This window comes from Dipodomys spectabilis, unplaced genomic scaffold, assembly GCF_019054845.1.
Source record: "Dipodomys spectabilis isolate Male_0828 unplaced genomic scaffold, ASM1905484v1 ptg000138l, whole genome shotgun sequence".
NCBI classification, from domain to species: domain Eukaryota; kingdom Metazoa; phylum Chordata; class Mammalia; order Rodentia; family Heteromyidae; genus Dipodomys; species Dipodomys spectabilis.
The window spans coordinates 10,202,433-10,221,176 of NW_024870815.1; the positions used below are offsets into that span (position 1 = coordinate 10,202,433).

Sequence of the window (18,744 nt, forward strand, 5' to 3'; positions counted from 1 at the left end):
TATCCTAACTTCAAAATAAAAGTGCTGGGCCTGGAGGCTGACACCTGATTGGAAGCATGGCTTCCCTGGTAGATTACCAGCCATGAATGAAAAAGCCAAGCCTAGAGTCCAAGCCCTAGTAGTACTGAAGAACATTAAGTTATTAAAGGAGATGAAATACGATGATAGTTCACTTTATTATTATAAAAATAAGAAATGTTGAAAACTAATAGTATTAGGGAACCTTTATCATCATCATTGCTAGCATATTTTTAACCTGGTTTTGAAGCAGTAATACACATACTTTCCTAAACTCCAAAAAATAGAAAAATTGTTTTACTGGAAAGATGTACAGATACCCAAAGACTCTCCTGAAATCTAGACTAAAGGGTGTGCATATATACTTTTTTCTTCTTATGAAATCATAGGCAATCAAGCATCTGCTACTGATATGAATCATAAATGTGTCCAGTGCATTTAAGTACATGTTGTCAAAACAGTTTCACTGTAAATGTGAAACACTACATTAACATGGGCTAATCATTTTCTTATTCTTTCTCCTTAGGATGAATCAGCAACTACCAGATTTTTGGATAATTCAGGCTTAGAGGAAGGCTCATCTAAATAAAGGCTAAGTGACATTGCCAGGATCTAATCCTTCTCCAGATGCCTGTGTGCCTCTAATTTGTGAGACTCTTCTTCCCTAGGGTCTGGATTATTATATCTCCAGGGCCTTTGGGATGTGAGAGCAAGGGATGCACCAAATGCAGAAGGTCAGAGAGAAGCTCCAGCAGCGACTTGTCAGCCTGTCAGGAGATTTCTCACAGGGGAGTGCAAGATTCCTGTCCCTCAGCGGGAACAGTATCCTGGGGCCTGTGTCCAGGGACACCATCCACTACTACAGAGCATCAGGCACCACACTGAGGAAGCGCTGTGGACACAGGACATGTGCCTAAGTGCAGAGTGTAGGCTTGGAAGTTCCAGGTGATCGGAAAGTGGGCAGGGCTTGGAGTGAGGTGAGTAACTTTCACCTTGGCTGGGCAGTCTCTGCTCCCTGTCACTGAGGCTCAACAAGGAGATTTGCCCTGCTTACAGGACAGTACCCAGGGACATCAAAGCAGCTCCCATCTTCACCCTCTGGGCCTCTGCCTCCTCCACACGCTGCCCTGATCGGTGTCTCTTGGGCTGAGATGGAGACATGACCCTCCCTGAACGATGACAGCAGTGCTGGTGAATGGAAGCAGCATGGTGAACTCACACTACGCCAAGTGGGACCGGCGCGACAGTGTAGAAAGCGGCTGCCAGACAGACTGCAGCAAAGAGGCCGAGGAGGGGCAGCCGCACCAGCTGACGCCCTTTGAGAAGCTGACACAGGACATGTCCCAAGATGAGAAGGTGGTGAGGGAGATCACACTGGGGAAACGCATTGGCTTCTACCGCATTCGAGGGGAAATCGGAAGTGGGAACTTTTCCCAAGTCAAGCTGGGGATCCACTCCCTCACGAAAGGTAAGATCTGGCTTCCCACGGGTCATCTGAGGATTGTGGGAGCTAATTGGAACCTGGGGTTAGGAGACTCAAGCCAATAAAGTGACCTCAGGCCTAGCTCATCACCCTCCAAACCCCATGCCGTCATCGCAATTCATTTCCACAGTAACAATGTGAAGTTAGTACTTTGATTCCCCTTTTACAGGTAGGGAAACTGAGATCCAAAAGGAAAATGTGTCTTCCACATTTCAATCTTGGATGCTTTTGATACCCCACAATCCCAATACACCGAACAAACACATTCATTCAAGTGTAAAGGAACGTGGTTTGGGTCCTACACGTACCCTAAATCCACACTCATAGCAACAGCCAAGGAGATGGCCACCATCTCTGGAGAGCAGGGTCTGCCGAACCCTCTAACCAGGGGATGTAATTGTAGGGAAACAGCCATGAGCTCAAGAAATCCTGTTTCTGTCCACCTTGTGTGCAGTTCTCAGCATGCTTCCTGGACTACAGGTCACCCTGAGATTCTGCACCAGCAGTGTCTACCAGTGTGGCTTCAGAGAAGCTCTATGGGGAGTCTAGCACCCACTTAGATGCCTATCCCTAAGAGGGAAACTCCCCCAGGACCTCTTAAGAGGGAGCTGTAAGTCAGGAAAGGGACACTTGCGAGTTGGTATAGTGTACCAGCTTTTTCTGACTTCCTTCTTGACATTGCTTCTCCCTGGACCAAGCCTGCTGCTATGTCTCAAAGACTCATTTTATATCAGAGGTGGGTTTTTTTCTTTTTTTTATTCAATCCCCAAACATGGGTTATTCCAATCTCTTGAGTTTCACCTCAATAGAAAAGGTCCCAACCACTTGCACACGTGTACAACGCCCCCACGCACACAAGCACATACATGAAGAAACCACTCCTGTAGTTTTGTGTTCCGGTTTTGTTTTGAGTCCTATGTACCTGGGCTCACACCTTCACACCTAGCTCCCTCTCTTAATTACCTGGGGAAATTACAGTACTTCTCTGAGCCCCTGAGTCTTCACTTATAAAATGTGGCCCAAAACAGTGCTTACTTCACAGGGTGTCAGGATTTCTGAGTAAGTGCTTGGTAAATGTTAGTTATTGGTGTTGTTTTGAAGGATTGTGTAAGCATTGCTTTGTCTTTGTACAACCAAAGGAAAATGGAAGTCTCTCTTTCAACAGAAGTTCATTCCTGCTACAAACCAACATCAGTTCAGCTGCCGTTCCTCTGGGCTGTTGTTTTCAATTCTGACTGCACAGCAGAGTGACTTGTGAAGTTGAAAAGAAATAGTAACCACATTCCCACCTCAGAATTTCGGAACTAATTGGTTTGGAGTAGGAACGAGACATCAGGATTACTTTAAGCTCTCTACATAATAGATATATAAAGCTAGAAAACACTGCTGAATTAGGTCTTGGATATGAAGATGAATCAGATAGTCTCCACCCTTGAGGACTAGCGAAGAGAAGATATTTTCAACTAAGTAGAATACAAATGAGAATTTGAAAAATATACAAGAGAAAAGTTATGACTAGTTCTACTTAGGGCTAAAATCATTTGATGCCCTAGGAGTGTTAAAACACTCCACTCTGGGAAATCCTGACTTCATTTAGTCTCCCATGTCTTACATATGAGAAAACAGAAACCCAGAAGTGACTTGCCAAGGTCTGGCAGAGACAGGTATAGACGTGGACTTTCTTTTTACCCCAACAGACTACCTCTAGATATTGGCATTTGTGGCAACTCTACTCTCAACCAGCTAGCCAAAGCTAGCCAGGTACTACTGCCTTCTTCGTACCTATTGACCTTCTTCCCCCTCTTGGAAATATGCTCATGGAGTGGTCTTTTTCCAAAATGTCTGCAGAAGGGTCAAAGAAGCAGGATAATCAGGGAGGAATAAGATTATGTAACCGTGTTAGCGTTGTGTTACCATGTTTCTGAAATATCTATCTGGACTCACAGTTTCAGAAGTTTTGATCCACAGCCGCTTGACTCCATTCCCTTTGGATCTGTGGTGGCAGCATTTGGCAGAAGCAGCTGCTCACCTTAAGGAAGCCAAGAAGCAAAAAAGAGAGTATCATGGCCACAATTCCAACATCTCCCAGCTTTTCCTTCAATGGCCTAACTTCCTCCCACAGAATAGGCAGACCTCATAATAGGTCTGCCTATTAGGCCACCACCTCCCAATAGCATCTCAGGCTTCAGAGCAAACCTTTAACTTGTGTTTGGGGAGAGTTCATATTCAAACCACTGCAGAAACCAGATGTCATAAAAGCATCATGGGCTTCTCTTGCAGCTACTTCCTGTGTGTACTTCTTCCCATTCCTATTCTCCAGGAGAGAATTATTACCATGGCTTTATGTGTAAGAAAGCCAGTATATTATTTAGGGAAGATAATGACTTTTGAGTCAGTTAGACCTGCTTGGAATTCTTTAGACCTTTGATAATTATGTCCCCATTCTGTGCTCAGTTTCCTCAGATATACAATAAGGCAAACCATATATATATATATATATATATATATATGGTATATTGGGTATATTGTGAATATATCATAGTAGTATTCATTAACTATTAATAGTAATCTGCTTTCAAGGAAGTCTACGCAGATTGGCTCACATGGAAAGGGGTGTGTTGAGTGCAGGGAATCTTAGAAGTTCTACAGCAGGATATTAGAGCTTTTCCATCTCTGTCACTCTGAATCTTTGGAGTTTCTCATCATTTCTTCTTTCCATGAGGATTCTTCCAGCTTCCTGCTTTTCTGGCTAGTGACTTTCCAAGGTACAGGGTGACCAGCTTGGTGGTTACTAGTCCTACTCCCCAGCTCCATTCTGTGTCAGTTCAGATTTTTGAAGGGAGTCTATGTTTCTCAGTGGCCATTTGATAATGAACCACCTTTGAATCAAGGCAGCTGCAGCCCTGAGGGTCGCTTGCCTACTATTCTTTTCAGCAGAGCTGAAGGTCCAAGAAATGTCTCTGATGAGAGAGAGGGGAGCAGCAAATTGATGGACCTATCCATCATGGAGGTACTGACCATCTAAGCTGAGCAGTCTCTACCAGGCAGGAACAAGAAAGTGCTCATTTTGGAGACAGGCTATTGTGTAAGGTGGACAGAAGAGAAAGGCATAGCAGCAATCAGTATTATATAGTGAACTGAGTTCACCTCCTGACTTGTTTGAAGTTCACTTGACACCTGCCCCTGCTGTGTTTCAGAGAACTTGACCTGCAGGGCAGACAGGTGTCTGGTGTTGCTTCCAGGTCACGCTCTCCTCATGGCTAACCTGTCACAGGATCCTGGCTGTCTAAGGTGCAATGTCACACCTGCTTAAGGGGTGCTGGGTACAAAATAGAGCGGGAAGGTAACCTCCTCACGGAGCCAAGTCATCCCAAATTGTTACCTGCTTTCCTGGGAAGCCTGAGCAGTGTGGATAGGGGATCTGAGGCCAGTCCTAGGAAAGCAGAGCATGTCAGAGCATGGGCAGCTCCCCGGACAGGAGGCGGAACACATAAAAATAATGAAAATAAATGGCACCAGCTGCTCTGAAACTCTAGAAAGAAGGCTGCATCCTGTGTCTCTGCAGGAGTTTATTTCTCTAGCTAACAGTGTTGGTTCTCTTGGGTGCTGAAAGTTGATAGGGCAGGTTGATAGCCATCCTGAGCTCCCTTTCAGACTCATTAGAAATTTCTCAAAAGTGAAGAGGTACTCGCTTCTGAATATTTTATATCCCATCTGTTGTCACCAACAAATCAAAAGAGGTAGCAGGAGACTGTGTTCTTCTCTGTTATTGCTCTTCCTGACCTCTGCCTCTTACAAAGTCTGTGTTTCCAGGAACCATTCTTCTCTTTCAGTTTGTTTAGTCTTTGGTTCATCCATTCCTTTTCTTATTCTTAACTTTTTTTTTTTTTTTGGTCATGGGGCTTGAACTCTGGGCCTGGGCGCTGTCCCTCAGCTCTTTAGCTCAAGGCTAGCATTCTACCACTTGAGCTACAGCGCCACTTTCAGCTTATTTGCTGGGCAATTGGGGACAAGAGTCTAACACACTTTCTTGCTCAGGCTGGCTCTGAACCATAATCCTCAGATCTTAGCCTCCTGATTAGTTAGGATTACAGGCATAAGCCACCCGCACCTAGCTGGTTCATCCATTTATTTTTTTATTTTTTTTATTTTTTTTTTGGGTCCGGTCGCGGGGCCTGAACTCTGGGCCTGGGCGCTGTCCCTCAGCTCTTCAGCTCAAGGCTAACACTCTACCACTTGAGCCACAGCACCATTTCCAGCTTTTTTCTTTTTGCTTATGTGGTGCTGAGGAATCGAACCCAGGGCCTCAGGCATGCAAGGCAAGCGCTTTACCACTGAGCCAACTTCCCAGCCCCTGGTTCATCCATTTCTTTAAAAACAACAATATATAATAAACATCTCCTGAGCACGTGATCTGTTCTGGACTTTTTTTTGTGTGGGGGGGGTTCAGTCATGGGGCCTGAACTCTGGGCCTGGGTGCTGTCCCTCAGCTCTTCAGCTCAAGGCTAGCACTCTACCACTTGAGCTTTTTTTTTCCTTTTTGCTTATGTGGTGCTGGGCCTCAGGCAAGCAAGGCAAGCACTCTACCACTGAGCCACCTTCCCAGCCCCATGTTCTGGACTTTTCAGAGATGAGCGAGGTACACTTCTTGCCGGGTAGGAGCTCAGAGACACACAAGGAGGAGTCAACAAGGGTGGTTGCTAAGGAAGGCACCAGACACCAGATATGCTCACTGGGCCAGATGCAGTCCCTCCAAAAAGGGTCAGTCATGTAGGAAAGGCTCACACTGGGTCTCAGAGGTTGTAGAGACATTTTACAGGACACAGCAGACAGAAGTCCAGGAAGATAGACAGGGTATAAAGACATGGAGGCAGGAAGCAAGAGTTCATGGAACAGTTGGAGATGGAGCATGGGCCACTGGCAGCCACTGGCAGATGTTGGCAGGGGCTGGGTCATGAGGAAACTTCATGCATAGTGATTTTGTCATTGAACCATGGGAGAGCCATTGTAGAGCTTTAAGAAAGTGATGAACATGTTTTGTTTTCAATGAAAGAAGGTGAGTTAAACCTGGGTCATGATGGGAATCAAAGAGGGCTGCAAACACATTATTATAAGCAGGGCACCGTGGTTCACACCTGTAATCCTAGCTACTTAGGAGGCTGAGATCTGAGGATTGAGGTTCAAAACCGGCTCAGACAGGAAAATCTGTGAGATTCTTTTTTTTTTTTGTCGTTCGTGGGGTCTGAACTCTGGGCGTGGGTGCTGTCCCTTAGCTCTTCAGCTCAAGGCTAGAGCCCTACCACTTGAGACACAGCGCCACTTCTGGCTTTCTTCTGCTTATGTGGTTCTGAGGAATGGAACCCAGGGCCTCATGCATGAAAGGCAAGCACTCTACCATTGAGCCACCTTCTCAGCCCCGAGATTCTTATTTCCAATTAACCACCAGAAAACTAGAAGTGGCGCTGTGGCTCAAAGTGGTAGAGTGCTAGGCTTGAGCAAAAGAGCTCAGGGACAGGGCCCAGGCTCCCAGTTCAGGCCCCACAACTGAAAAATAAAACAAGTTAGTGCAATAGTTCAGATGAATGATACTATCTGTCACTCCTCGGGGAGTGGCACTGAGGAGAAGCACTGGGGACACCCTTTAGAATACTGGAAAATCTCATGATCTACTGCAAAGACAAGAGTAGGAAGGGGACAGGGAGAGGAAAGATGGAAAAACCTCCATGTTTCCTATTTTAATGAGTTAAAAGTGAATGGTAAATTGCAGAAGGGGAACGGGAGAGTAAGATTTGGGAGCATTGACTTATGAGTAATGAAGGTCACAAGTCAGAAGATTGACAGCTTTATAAAACCCCAGTACAGTGAAAATCTTAGGGGTTCTAGTTATAAGCTCCTTAGCATCAGACAGTGTGTCAAACTGAACTCTAAGAATTTATGAAGCATGCATCACAAATAGCATTTGACAAATATTTGATGAACTAAGCTAATATACTAACTTCTTAAGAAAGCCCAGCAGTGGTGGGAAGAGCAGGTAGAAGAGCGGCACATGGAGGTATTTTTCTTTATTTATTTGTTCATTTATTTATATTGTGAAAATACCATACAGAGGGGTTACAATTACATGGGCAAGGTAATGAGTACATTTCTTATCAAGCATTGTTGCCGCCTCCTTTGTTTCCCCTTTCCATCCCATCCCTTCCTCTCTCCCACCCTCCCCAACACCCCTCCTTTCTCCCTACCCCCAGCCAAAGTTGTAAAGTTCATTTTTTGACATATAACTTGTACATCTCATTGTTGCAATGGGTCCACCTGTATCTGTATTTAAACGATTTGTTTTTCCCTTCCCCTCCACAACATCAAATTATACCAACATCAAATACAGTGAAAGCAGGGGTTATACCATGGGGGAGGGACATATAAAGCAACAAAGAAATCATAAATATGTTAGAAATAATCACAAGAAAGAAAAAAACATTTGAATCCTTATCTTAGGGTTCCTTTCACCTAACATCAACTTATCTGATCTTTTCTACTTGTCTCACACATATACTAGTTATTGCAAATAAGGGAAACCATGGGACCTATGTTTCTTTGGGCCTGGCCTACTTGACTTAATATAATTTTTCTATCTTTCCATTTCCTAGCAAATGGGGCAATGTCATTCTTTCTGATGGAGGCATAGAATTCCATTGTGTATATATACCACATTTTCTTGATCCAGATACTCAAAACAGATGCTGGAGGGGAAGTATTTCTCATAAGTGTGTTGTATCCCATGTTTGGGTTGGGAATTCATTCTCCAGACAACCTTTGTGATAAAGGCATGCTAGTTTTAAGAAAGTGACCCCCTTGGGCTGGGAAGGTGGCTCAGTGATAGAGCGCTTGCCTCGCATACATGAGGCCCTGGGTTCAATTCCTCAGCACCACATAAGCAAAAAGAAAAAAGTCAGAAGTGGCGCTGTAGCTCAAGTGGTAGAGTGCTAGCCTTGAGCTGAAGAGCTGAGGGACAGCGCCCAGGCTCAGAGTTCAAGCCGAGGACTAGCAAAAAAAAAAAAAAAATAGAAAAGAAAAGAAAAAGAAAAAAGAAAGTGACCTCTTTTATTCATTAAGTAACAAATTATTAGCGGATCAAGGATCAAGGCCACATCTGGCAGGGCAATCTGTGATATTCTTATCTCCAGTTAACCACCAAAAAGCAAGAAGTGGAACTGTGGCTTAAGTGGTAGAATGTTAGCCTTGTGCATAAAAGCTCCACTGTGCAGGCCTTGAGTTCAAGCCCCAGGAGCAGCACACACACACACACACACACACACACACACACACACACACACAAATGGTTAGTTAACTTAATCTTGATGGTATGTCATGATGAGACCTGTAGTCTCAGCACTTGGGAAACTGAGGCAGTAGGAGTGTGAGTTTGAGGCTATCCTGCACTAGATAGAAAGACACTGTTTCAACAAAGGTTGCATGAGGAATTTGCATAGTGGCAAATGTCTGCAATCCCAGCTAATTGGGAAAATAGAGGTTTGAGGCTAGCTGGACAAAATGTTAGTGAGACTCCATCTCAACAAACAAGCTGAGCGTGATGGTGTGGTGTAATTCTAGGTAGACGAGGAGGCTCACCCTCCAAGGTCAGCCTGAGCAAGAACATCAGACCCTCGAAGTGCAAGGGCCTAGGCTCAGGCCCTAATCATGTAATAATTAATTAATTAGTTTAGTTATTGACTTTAAGGAATCCAATCTAAAAACAAATCCAATATTAAAAATTAATCCCCAAACGTCCACGGTAGGACCCGAAATAACTTAAGAGGAGTCAAAAATACAGGGATGGCTAAAGTAAATTAAAGGGTTGACGCTGGACAGAAGGTCGACAGCCATTAGACGTCAGGGTCATAAAGACTGATCACATGGAAGACCATGGGACACTGGCGAGTGACACAGCAAGGACGATCCAGAGGGTTCTTGTGATGATGGAATGAGTTACTCGTGGGTTTGCTCGGCACTTTCTGTGTAACAGATACTCTCCTAGGAGCTAGGGATTCTGCAGTGGGCAAAACACAGTGGCCTCTTGGCACAGCAGAACTTATACTCCAGTTGAAGGAGACAGACAAAACCAAGGAAAATATATGAAGTGAGGCGTGTGAGGGAGGAAAACAGAGCAGGGAAGTGGGAAGCATGGAAGGCTACTGTTGAACTGACAGTGGGGGCCTGATGAAGCCAAGGGAATAATATCATTGGAGTGCCAAGCCGAGAGAATGACTTGCAGCCCTCTCATACAGCCAGTGGGATGAGGGCAGAAAGTACCAGGGACCATCGGGTAGAGGGCCAAGTATGTAATAAATAATGGTGTTGCCATTCCTGAGCATAAAAGGGAGCCACCGGAACAAGCAGAGGAGTGACATGACGAGCTGATGCTTTAGCAGGGTCATTCTGGATGCTTTTGTTGCAAATAAGACTGAAGGGGTCTCTGGCAGACAAGGAAAGGTCAGTTAGGAGCCTGTTGCAGTTACAATCCGGACAAGACCCAATGATACCTGAGACCAGAAAAGAAAAAAAAAGTAGCCATGAAATGCTGAGAAAGGGGCTGGAATCCGTCTATATTTATAAGACAAAGTGTAATAGAATTTGGATATGGAATAAAGAGTCAAATAACATACGGGTTTTATTCTGGGCAACCACAAGAAGAGTTTCATCCTTTCCTGGCAAGGGGGAAACTATGGGGAGGCACAGGTTTGGGGTGGGGGAGTTAAGATCACATTTGAATATATTGCCATGCTATTACTCATCCATGTTGGGGCTGACTGCTCTCTAGCTGATAGAGCCTATTCTGTCTGCACTTAGGTTAGGACAGAACTAGGGGGGAATTAACACCCTTCAGTAGTAATCAACAACCAATGACTAGGAGGTATTGTAAAAATATTGTACTTCCTGGCCTCCTCTCAAGATCAAACTTAGCATGATAACTCTTAGCAGCTTCGCTGGTAACTCGCTTAGTAATACACCCTCTATTGGCTGTTTTTCCTTTCCTGTCTTCCTCCTTCTCCTAGCATTTCCTGGAATCACTTCCCTCATTAACTTAATCCCTGCCTCAGGACTTGCAACTGGTAGAATTTAAATTTAGAAACAATATCCAAGTAGAGCAGTCACTGGAGTAGAGGAGTTTTGCCTGGAATTACCAAGGTAGGGACTACAGAAAGGAGGTCCGGGGACTCAACCTTTGAGTCCAACATTTAGAAGCTAGGGAAATAAAAAGATAACAGCAAAGGAGCTTTAGAAGAAACAGAGGTAGGAGGAAAATCAGAGGGTATGTGGTTCTGGAAACCAAGAACCAACTAGTTTTTAAGGATGAGAGGCCTATTTTCTGAGCCTTTCTCTTTCACTAGACTGGGAAGTGTTTCACTGGCAGATGCTTATTAGTTCTCACTGAACACATGTTGAAAGAGTAGATTGAGAGACCCAGTTCTTGGTAGAAGTGCAATTTCTACCACCGAGTAACAATTTAGAATGCCAGGGCTTTTTTGTTTGTTTATATTTTTATTTTCATTTTATTGTTATTATAAAGGTGATGAACAGAGAGATGAAAGTTACATAAGTCAGGTAATGAGGACACCCCTCCCTTTGCTCCCACTCTCCCAGTTTTTCCCTCCAGCTACACCCACAAGTTGTGTAATTCATTTTCAACATGGTGTTAGTGAGTACTCCAGCATGTTTTTTAAGCAATTTTTTTTTATTGTGACTAAGTGATGACATAAATTTCACAAATTTCACAGTTTTGTGGGATAGTGATTCTTGGTTAAAGTCACAAACACATTCTAACCTTCATGGGGCAAATTCTCTTTATCGTGGTCAATAAGTTTCTGAGTTCCTTGAGCTTTGACAATACAGTTACTTCTTCCACATCGGGTGGTATGTTCATTTCTTTCCTTTTGCCTAGTGTCAGCTCTTCCCTCTTCCCCACTCATTCCCTCCCTCCCAACGCTGCCATTGAGTTGCTTGGTTTGCTTTGATCAATGACCAGTGCAACTGATGGGTCCCGCTGTTGTAAGCTTTCTTGTTTCCCTCTGTTTCTGTGTCTTCCTCCTAGTTTCCCTCAGATGTGCACAGATATGCCATATATGTGGTCATCAGCATGGGGTCATTTAGTAATGATTTGACCAGATGAGTGGAGGTCCTTTGTTTCTCGAGTCTTGTTTACTTTGACATATCTCCTTACGTTTTGAATTTAACATCCACTTATCAGGGAGACCATGTGCTGTTTGTCTCTTTGCTCTTGGCGTACCTCACTCAAAATGATTTTTTTTAGTTCTATCCATTTCCTTTCTAATGGCAGCATAATATTCCATTGTATATAGGTACTGCAATTTTTTGATCCATTCATCTGTAGTGGGGCATCTGAGTTGTTTATGGAAACATAAACATAAATATATGTTTATGGAAACATAATGGCTATTGTGAACAGTGCTGCAATAAACATGGAGGTGCATGTGTCCTTGTATCCTGGTTCCTGTTGTTCAGGATAGATGCCTAGAAGTGGTATGGCTGGGTCATAGGGGAGGTCTATATTTAGCTTTCTGAGGACCCTCCAGACTGCTTTCCAAAGTGGTTGTATAAGTGTACATTCCCACCAGCAGTGTAATAGGATTCCTCTTTCTCCGCATCCCCTCCAGCATTTGTCATTGGCTGACTTTAGGATGTGGGCCATTCTGACTGGGGTAAGGTGGTATCTCAGGGTTGTCTTTATTTGCATTTCCTTTACAACCAGGGATGGTAACATTTCCTCATGTGTTTCTTTGCCATTTTTATCTCTTCTTCTGAGAAGTCTCTCTTTAGTTCCCTTGCCCATTTAATAATTGGTTTGTTGGGTTTGGGAGGGATTAGTTTCTTGAGTTCCCTGTATATACTGATATTAACCCCTTGTCTGATATATTGCTGGTAAATATTTTTTCCCAGTTAGTTGGCTGTCTTTCTAGTTTGGTTGCTATGTCTTTAGCTGTGCAGAAACTTTTTATTTTAGGTAGTCCCATTTGTCGAGTCTCTCTCCAATTTGTTGTGACCCTGGAACTCTGTTCAGGAAGTTCCTGCCTGTGCCTATAAGTTCAAGTGTCTCTCCTACTCTGTCCTGCAATAGTTTCAGAGTTTCAGGTTTGCTGTTAAGGTCTTTAATCCACTTTGAGTTGATGTTAGTGCATGGTGACAGGTCTACTTTTAGTTTTCTGCATGAGGCCACCCAGTTTTCCCAGCACCAGTAGTCGAAGAGGCAGTGCTTCTTCTACTGTATGTCTTTAGCTCCTTTGTCAAATATCAGCTAACTGTAAGTGTGTGGTTTATTTCCATTGGTCTTCGGGTCTGTTTTTGTGCCAGTACCAGGCTGTCTTTGTTATTATGGCTCTATAGTAGAGTTTGAAGTCTAATACCAGGGCTTTTTAAATGTTTTATATGATCATATATTTAGGTTATAAGACATGTCTTATAATATGATTTAACATGAGTTGGGATTATGGAGGCACCTAGGGAGTAGAACTTAAAGCAACATTTTCTGTCTCCACACATCTTGTCCTGGCCTTGAGAGTGAAGCCTTTGCTTAGAGCCATGAAAATAACAGAAAGCCAAGCACCAGCAGCTCATACCTGTAATCCAAGCTACTCAGGAAGCCAAGACCAGATGATTTCTGTTCAAAGCCAGCAGGGGCAGAAATATCTGTATGACTCCCTCCAGTTAACCAGCAGAATGCTGGATGGGAGGCATTGCTCAAGTAGTAAAGCATCAGCCAAGTAATTGTGAGTAATTATGAGGCTCTGAGTTCAGACTTGGTATCCTTCCACCCTCCAAAGGGTGGAAAGAGAAAGGAAGAAAGGCAGGAAGAGGAAAGGAAGAAAGGGGGAAGACCTAGAATTGTGCTAAGGAGAGATTTGTGACAGCAGCCTGTCATCCACCACACCTGAAGCGTGAACACTCACCATGTGCGTACCACTGCTGCAGGCAGGGGACAAGGCGCTGTTATAGAAGTTGGAGTCAGTGGCAGGGAGAACCTTTCCACAGGGAGAATATGAGATCGAAAAGTAGAATTTGTTATTCTAGCCCTTATAGCGACAGTTCATTCAACAGGCTTAACAAAACCAGGAGCATCTGGTTTCAGGTAAACAGCTGAACATAATACATCCGAGGGCTGAAAAGCAGAAGAAAGAAGAATGCCCCAAGGACTAAGGCTGGAGTCTGTTTCTCGACTGTCAATGTTCCCTGCGCCTCGGGGGCTCGCGGCTGCACAGTTTGCCTCCTCACTATTCCATGTTGCCTCTACTGGCAGGATGCGCTGGTTCAATCACACACAGGGGAGCCCCTTCCCTTGCCACTGCAGACCCCCAGCTGATTTCAATGTGGCAGCAACACTCCTGTTTGGAACCAGCAGCATCTGTGTTCATGGCAATAACCACGGCGTCAAAGTTCTTCAAAGCAGTTGTTTTGCAAACGGGTCAAAAGGCGCTCCTTGACCCTGTTCTCTCTCTCTCTTGCCTGGCTGTAACTTCCTTCTTATCTGCCAGAAAGTCTGGCCCAGTTTGAACAACAACCACCAAAGATGATGTTTGATGATAGAGCCAAGGTTCACTCATTCTCTAACAGTCACTATTTTCCTCACACAATTCTTGTTTATTGTAAAAAAAGAAATGAATCAGCAAAACAGAAGTTAAAAGGAAATTGTGATTCCCCCAATTAAAATATAACTCTTCTGAATTTCTTTTTGATTTTTTAAATTTAATTTTATCGTCCAGGTGATGTACAGAGGGGTTACAGTTACATGTGTAAGGTAATGAGCACATTTCTTGTCAAACATTGTTATCCCCTCCCTCATTTTTTCCCACTTTCCCTCCCTCATCCCCTCCTAAACATTTTGAAAAACATTCAACCATATTTTTCTATGCAAATATGTATTTTAATTTTTCCTCAATTGTTATATATTGAACAGCTTATCAATAAATACAGATCAAGATCATTACCATTATTATTATTTTGTATGTGTGCCACTACTGGGACTTGAACTCAGGGCCTCATGCTCTTGCTTGGCTTTTTGCTCATGGATGTTGCTCTATCACTTGAGCCACAGCTCTACTTCTAGCATTTTTCTAGTTAATTGGAGATAAGAGTCTCACAGATTTTCCTGCTGTGCTGGCTTTGAATTGTGATTCTCAGATCTCATCCTCCTGAGTTGCTACGGATTACAGGTATCGCCTGCCAGTACTAAGCTAAAGTCATCACTTCTGGTGTGCTTTTACAAAGATAGTTGAACTATACTTCTACTAGCTACTACTTGAGCTGCTGCAATATCACAGAAGCCTCCTTACATATATACGTATATATATGTATATGTATATGTAAGCCTTCATATATATATATATATACATATATATATATATATATCAGATTATTTCTTTAAGATGAATTGCTAAGACCTAGTGGCTATGGTAAGGGCGGGAGGGGGGAAGGGAGAGAGGAAAAGAAAAGAAAAGAAAAACAAAGAAAAAAATTAACTGTTAAAATGGTTAAAGTACCCAACCATCTTTAAAGTCTCAACACATAATACTGAACTGCAATTCACAACCATGGTATCAATTAATCCTTCTGTTGGCAGCACAGTGCTGTGTCAATTCCTCCAAGTCTTCACCAACATTATAATCACTGAGTACTGCTGCGTTGTGTACTTGATGTTACATGCCAGTAATTGACAGTCACACTAGACGGTGTAGGGAGAGGAGAGAGGGGGAGTCAACATGTATAGACCAGTGGGCTAAAATGCAGTACATTGAGCTCAGAGCCCACAGAACCTGGATATTGTGACCATTCCACCCAAATGTCATAGATGTCAGTTCTGCAATTGTTGGACAAAAAGATGAGTTCTTATCGTGGACATGAATTCTGGACAGGGAAGGTGAAAAGAGCTCTCTGGGCTGAAATAAAAGGAGGGAGTGAGGAATGGCTTTGGTCCTTTCTGGAAAACCGGACAAAGATCACAACTAAACACTCTTGTGGGCAGCAGGACTTAGCATCAAAACTAGTGTGTGGAAGACCTTCCCAGATCCAAGGGAAGGACGCTATAGTGAACCTGAGAATGCTCTTGTTACTTTCATTGATGAGCTCTGTGGACTTGGGAATTACCACTCAACCTCTAGGTCTAGTAAAATAAAGAACCCCATCCAGGACCTTTCCAGTTCTAAATACCTATTTCTCCAAGGTATGTGTGGTGGGGGAGCGGGGGAGGGCATACCTGTGCTCTGACACATCCTTTGACTTGCATTTCTTCTTTTTCCCCAGAAAAGGTGGCCATTAAGATTCTGGACAAGACCAAGTTAGACCAGAAAACCCAAAGGCTACTATCCCGAGAAATTTCTAGCATGGAAAAACTGTACCATCCCAACATCATCCGCCTTTACGAAGTCGTGGAAACCCTATCCAAGCTCCACTTGGTGATGGAGTACGCAGCGGGTGGGGAGCTGTTTGGAAAAATTAGCACTGAAGGGAAGCTCTCTGAACCGGAAAGCAAGCTCATCTTCTCCCAGATTGTCTCTGCCGTGAAGCACATGGTGAGCAGGAGCGAGGAATGAGTCTTGCTTCTGGCTTGGGAGTGTGGGCCTCCATATCCACATCCCACCAGCGAAGCATGGCAGCCGCATGGCTCCTCCAGAAGTTGGCAGGAGCCGCTCAGAGAAGCTGGATGAACAGCCCGCATTCACTGGCTATACCCTTGTCTCCAGCGTGTTCCATTGCTAGATTTTTCAGCTTCTTGCTGCTTCTTAGCCCTGTTTGGTTACCATTTAACCTTTTTTTTTTGTCGGTCGTGGGGCTTGAACTCTGGGCTTGGGCACTGCCCTTGTGCTCTTCAGCTCAAGGCAAGCTCTCTACTGCTTGAGCCACAGCACCACTTCCGGTTTTCTAGCAGTTTATTGGAGATAAGAGTCTCACGAACTTTCCTTCCTGGGCTGGCTTTGAACCGTGATCCTCAGATCTCAGCCTCCTGAGTAGCTGGGATTACAGGCGTGAGCCACCGGCGCCCGGCTACCATTTAACCTTTTGTCCTGTCTCATATAGCAAATCCTACCCATGCTTTATGACCAATTCAATTTAGTCTCTCTCTGTCTCTGTCTTGTCTCTCTCTCTGAAACCTGCTCCAACCTCAATTCAACTCACATTGATTTTTCTCACCACCAAGGGAGTTTCTTTAGCTCTGTGGTCTCAGGGTCCACCCAGCACACTGACGCTTGATTAAGTCATTCTTATGGTAGTTCTCTGATTATTTCTTAACACACATCGGGATTCCTAAAGCACTCTGCCCAGTTCCTCTAAGAACTTTTGTGCTCTCTCTAGTCTTAGCCAAATTCTTCTGGGCCCAAAGAAGAAATTTGCCTTGTACACCTGCTTCCAGTAATCTAGAGAGAGCAGAAAAGAATCTGACAGTACAGGGTATAGACATGAACCCTCAGGACCCTCAGAAGCCCTGTGCTCCCCCACCCCCCCCCCCCCACCATTCCTTCCAGCAATCTGGTCTCTGAAGAAGAGTGCGGGTGAATTATAGAGATTTCACTGTTTGTTTATGTACAAGGACTCTGTTGTGCACTTTTTTTTTTTCGGCTGTGGGGCTTTAACCCTGGGCCTGGACACTTTCCCTCAACTCTTCAGCTCAAGGCCGCTCTACCACTTGAACCATTATACCACTTCTGGTTTTTCTGTTTATGTGGTGCTGAGGAATGGAACCCAGGGCTTCATGCATGCTAGGCAAGCACTCTACCACTAAGCCACATTCCCAGCCCTTAAGGGGAGTTTATGGAGACTACTCAGGGTTAGAGGTTAAGACAGAGATTTAAGTTGATCCCTATTAAATTTCTGTCATAACTCTGCCATCACCACCTAACCTCAGAGCAAACACTACTCATTATTTTGGTATTTTACTACAAAATTGACTCTTTCCCCTCTATGTCTTCTTCCACAGCATGAAAACCAAATTATTCACAGAGACCTGAAGGCAGAAAATGTATTTTATACCAGTAGCACTTGTGTGAAGGTGGGTGATTTTGGATTCAGCACGGTCAGTAAAAAAGGTGAAATGCTGAACACCTTCTGTGGGTCTCCGCCCTACGCTGCACCTGAACTTTTCCGAGACGAGCACTACGTCGGTGTGTATGTGGATATCTGGGCCTTGGGTGTGCTTTTGTACTTCATGGTGACAGGTATGATGCCGTTTCGGGCAGAGACTGTGGCCAAACTAAAGAAGAGCATTCTTGAGGGCTCCTACCATGTTCCCTCGCATGTATCCGAGCCCTGCCACCGGCTCATCCGGGGAGTCCTTCAGCCCGTACCCACTGAGAGGTATGGAATCAACTACATCATGAACAATGAATGGATGCAAGGGGTGCCGTACCCCACTCCTTTGGAACCTTTCCAACTGGATCCTAAACATTTGTCAGAAACCAGCACCCTCAAAGATGAAGAAAATGAGGTGAAAAGCACTTTGGAACACTTGGGTATTACAGAAGAGCATATCCGAAATAACCACGGGAGAGACGCTCGAAGCTCTATCACCGGAGTCTATAGAATCATTTTGCACAGAGTGCAAAGGAAAAAGGCTTCAGAAAATTTGCCAGTAATGATACTACCAGAGCCCAAGGAAAAAGACCTAAAGAAAGGGTCCCGTGTCTACAGAGGTATAAGAAACACATCTAAATTTTGTTCAATTTTATAAACTGCATCAGGCTCTTGGCAGTTCACCAAGATCACTGTTGCTTTTTAATTATTTTTCAGATACGACTTGGGTGAGGACATTTTTGTAATTTTTAAATAAATTTAAATTTGAGATATGCATTCTTCCCTTACAGAATATATAAACCCAGATTCTGTCTTGATTTGAGATCTTGTCTAATTCTCAAATTCCAGCATTTATTTAACAAGAACTACGAGATGGCACTTGTGGCTCATACCTGTCACCCCATAGCTACTCAAGAGGTTGAGATCTGAAGCTTGAGGTTTGAAGCCAACCTAGGCAGAAAAGTCTGCAAGATTCTATTTCCAATTAGCTAGCAACTGGAGACATGGTTCAAGTGGTAGAGTGCTAGCCATAAACAAGAAAGCCAAGCTCAGGTCCTGGTTCAAACCCTGGCACGGTTAAAAGTGTTTACTACCCACTACATATTAGGGAAAGTATAAGATGCTGAGGACAGCAATGAATAAGGTAGCCTAGAATATTTTAGTAAAGGATA

At 44.0% G+C, this 18,744-nt stretch overlaps 1 protein-coding gene across 1 annotated transcript; it reads left to right on the forward strand.

The window, feature by feature from the left end:
- The first annotated feature begins 886 nt into the window (after positions 1-886).
- On the forward strand, positions 887-18,291 carry Nim1k (NIM1 serine/threonine protein kinase). Its single transcript, XM_042690603.1, has 3 exons — positions 887-1,486; positions 15,809-16,077; positions 17,481-18,291. Exons 1-3 carry the CDS (start codon positions 1,195-1,197, stop codon positions 18,228-18,230), a joined length of 1,311 nt encoding a protein of 436 aa, XP_042546537.1. The 5' UTR covers positions 887-1,194; the 3' UTR covers positions 18,231-18,291.
- Positions 18,292-18,744: the final 453 nt, after the last annotated feature.